Below are 3,442 nucleotides of genomic sequence, written 5' to 3' on the forward strand. Positions count from 1 at the left end.
GTAACGTGCTACCCCCGATTGGTCGCTGTCGATGACGCCATAGCGGGCGTACCACACCATCGAGGGAGACCGAGCCCGCGCCGTGTCTGTGGCACACTGCCACCTGCTGTGGGGAGGAGGCACTTGACGCTAGTGTTCTCCAAATATGGTGCACATTTATTTCGCGATTTTGTAGTTTTGTCCGCACGTGGCGCTAGAGGAGCAGTAGCGAAAAGAAACTTTGAGCCGTCCGACAGTCCCGTTTGGACTGCGTTCGACCGAAACACGGCTGCGTGGTAAACTAACAAGGCTGGAAAGTGACTTTGGAAAGATTTACTCAACTGCCGCGCCACCACAGCAGCCACGGTTTGGAGGTACTGGCACTTCATTTGAGTGTTTCCATTTCATACCACTTTATATCTCTACTCCACTACATTTCCCGGGGGAATACTGTACGTTTTACACCACGTGTTTCAATGACAGCTGTAGCTACCGGTTGCTCCAAAGATCAAGCCTTAAAAACAGCCTGAGCGAGTTATAAAATATGATGCCTTGCTATAGATTTAAGTACCCAGCGGCATACACATTAGTTGACAGAAGATTTGCCTGAATCCGCTTCATGCATACACAGCGATGCATCACTGACAATAACATAATAATATCATAGAGGCCATTCTGCATAATGAGTACTTTGACTTAGGATACTTCAAATACAGTTTGCTAGTAATACTTAAATACTAAAGTAAGATTATGAATTTAGTGGTGTAGTTTTACACTGAGGTAGTGCTACTTTACTTAAAGGATCTGGATTCATCCTTCACCACTGACTACAAATACAGTTTGTCCAGTTTTTTTTTTTTCCAATAAGTAACAAGAATGAGAGAGAGCGGCCCCTCGACGACCAGTGAACTTGTTGTGTAAAAGGCTTCACATCAACATTAACTAAGCGGTTGATTACACAGGCTATCAGAAGAAGATCTGGGTGGTTGCACTGACGGTTCCAGGGCGCGACGTGCCGCTACGACCAAGGTGTGGCCGAGCAAACGTGCTCAGGTCAGCCTTCCCTGGGCAAATAAAGATGCCACTTAGTGGACGGAGGAGGAGGAGGCAGGCGTATCAAGAAACGGGGAGACAAAAAATAAAAATAAAAAAGCAAGACACTGCATAGTTCATTTACTGACATTTATCACACACACACGGAAATCTGTTTCTCAAAAAAAAACAAAAAACAATCATGGATACAATAATGTCTGTGACATGTCTCTAACACCAAAGTCACGACATTTTAAGAAGATTTCATTTACACAGCTAAAGCTGTTTTTCATACATGTTTCGACAGAAACCTGATCATGTTTTTCTGGTACATTTTTGTTAAAATGTAGGTGTTTGATACAAATATAATTTTAAGCTTATATGTGAAGAGACCTTATGGCAGTAAAACTTTGATTATAATATATGGTAGGAGGATGAAGGTGTCCAGGTAGCAACTTGTCTCTTTCCATCCAGGAGTCTTCATCAGTCAGAGTCACTGCTGCAGGAGCTGCTGGAGGACTACACAGAGGGATGAACACAACAGATAGACGTCAGTGAATCACTTTAGTCCTCTAAAACTGATGTAAAGCTCAGATTACAACTGCTTTATCTACATTAAATTGGAGAATAGAAAAATCATAGGCTATCATTCATTTTTTGATCAGAAAATTGAAATAATTTGCCAGTATTTGACCAATAATACAGCATTTCTGTGATTCCCTGTGAGTTGCTGGTTGTATTGTACTGAAATATTTTTTTTTATGTTCAGTATTTCACTGTCTGAATTCAGAATAAAAATGAATTTCTGAAGCAAATAAAACCAATCTTACCCCGTGACAGTCCTTTCCGTTCTTGTGACACTTGGCATGCTTGTGGCCATGGTTGTGCTTGTGCTTGTGCCCATGTCCGTGGCCCTGTCCATGGCACTCTCCATGGCCCTGTCCATGTCCATGTCCGTGCCCATGCCCGTGCCCTTGGCCTTGGCCATGGCCATAACCAGGCCCAGGTCCGTGTCCGTAACCTCCCTGTGGACCGTGTGGAGGGTAGTTTGGTGGTGGGACGGTCCCGGGAGGATGGTGAGGGTAACCCCCTGGCATCTGTTGAGGATTGTTCGGGTAGCCAGGGGGGTACTGGTTTCCTAATCATTAGGAGAAAGGAGGAAACAGATATAAGTCAGTATTTAAATAAAAGTGTTTCGTAAGTATGTAATGCACATTTAACATACATTATTAAAGTCACTGTGTTTACCTTGGTTGTGCCCGTACATTTTGTAACTTAAACTGAAACTGCAGATCCTGAAAAGGAAAAAAGCACTTTAAATAAATAAGCACAGTCCTGTCATATTAATGAAACTACAAATCATCAGCAGACTTTCAGAGTTGAACCTACTGTGCCCTGGAGAGTAGATCCACAGACACGGCCGTCCCCTGTATGTCCTTTATATGTGCAGACACACCTCAATTTGAAGCCCGGACTCCAATTAGAACATTTTGCTTTGTGACCTAAATGGGTGTGTTTATATTATATACACAGACCATATATAATCAAAGATACAGATACACACACCCTCACAAAAACCTTAGAGACTTTGCTGTACGGAGCAGTCAGAGATGTTTTGATCATTTGCAGTCTAATAACACTTGAAACATTTGAATACATTTGACCTTGAGTCGCTTTTTACTCCTTAACTCTCAGCGTCATTGAAATGGAAGATTCACAGTTTTCCAAAACTCTTATTATACAGCTGAGTAAAACAGGGTCCAAGTGAATGTACTGGGGAGGTGCAGGGTGTGTAACTGTTAGTGAAAAACATTTCTGGACAAAGGTCTTAATTCAACCTTCCCTGGGCAAATAAAGATAATATGTGCAAGTGCACACTGATAGATTACACATACAAAGTAATAAGAAACTCTTAAATGAAATAGAAAATAAAGAGGCAAGACACTTGCTTTTATGTTGAAGAGTTTTATGTTGTTTATCACAATCGAACAACTATGATCAGTGTCAAATACATTTTAAAAAAATGTACACAGTGTCACACGCAGGCAGGTGTAAAAGTCATTTAAAGCAGCACAACAACAACAATACAGTATGACAGATCAACATGACTCCAAAATATTGTGTTGCATTTCATATCCTAAGAATTGAGAAAAACGCATAAGCTTTAAAATGTATATGGTTTAGTAAATGATTATTATTGTAGGTGGGAAATCGAAGGTGTCCAGGCCGGAGGACTACAGCAAGAACAAAACATTGTCATTTCATGTAGTGATGAGGTGTCAATCAGTTAATTCATTTAATAGAAGTTATTATGGAAATTCAGAATTGAAAAATATAAATAATTACATTGTAAATACTAAATAAATTGTTGTGTCAGTTTATAATTTTATTTCATTATTGTTTTCTTTGAATGATGATTGTATTTCTGGAT

The 3,442-nt window shown here is 40.4% G+C and overlaps 1 protein-coding gene and 1 long non-coding RNA gene across 2 annotated transcripts; one reads left to right on the forward strand and one right to left on the reverse strand.

Moving 5' to 3' along the window:
• The first annotated feature begins 234 nt into the window (after positions 1–234).
• On the forward strand, positions 235–1,872 carry LOC120801799. The gene is made up of 3 exons (XR_005709131.1): positions 235–353; positions 942–1,032; positions 1,486–1,872. It is a non-coding gene; the product is annotated as an uncharacterized LOC120801799 (long non-coding RNA).
• On the reverse strand, positions 1,167–2,499 carry LOC120801798 (annexin B11-like). Its single transcript, XM_040149050.1, has 4 exons — positions 2,401–2,499; positions 2,260–2,306; positions 1,842–2,149; positions 1,167–1,530 (listed from the first exon to the last, which is right to left on the reverse strand). The coding sequence occupies exons 2-4, from the start codon at positions 2,276–2,278 to the stop codon at positions 1,495–1,497; spliced, it is 363 nt and encodes a 120-aa protein (XP_040004984.1). The 5' UTR covers positions 2,279–2,306; positions 2,401–2,499; the 3' UTR covers positions 1,167–1,494.
• Positions 2,500–3,442: the final 943 nt, after the last annotated feature.

Source organism: Xiphias gladius, chromosome 16, assembly GCF_016859285.1.
Source record: "Xiphias gladius isolate SHS-SW01 ecotype Sanya breed wild chromosome 16, ASM1685928v1, whole genome shotgun sequence".
NCBI lineage: Eukaryota > Metazoa > Chordata > Actinopteri > Istiophoriformes > Xiphiidae > Xiphias > Xiphias gladius.

What these genes read in the sequence shown, in the direction of transcription:
- LOC120801798 (XM_040149050.1), bottom strand. An exon ending in ACGGAAAGGACTGTCACGGG is followed by an intron (nt 1,531 to 1,841) that starts GTAAGATTGGTT and finishes CCCTCTGTGTAG; the next exon opens with TCCTCCAGCAGCTCCTGCAG.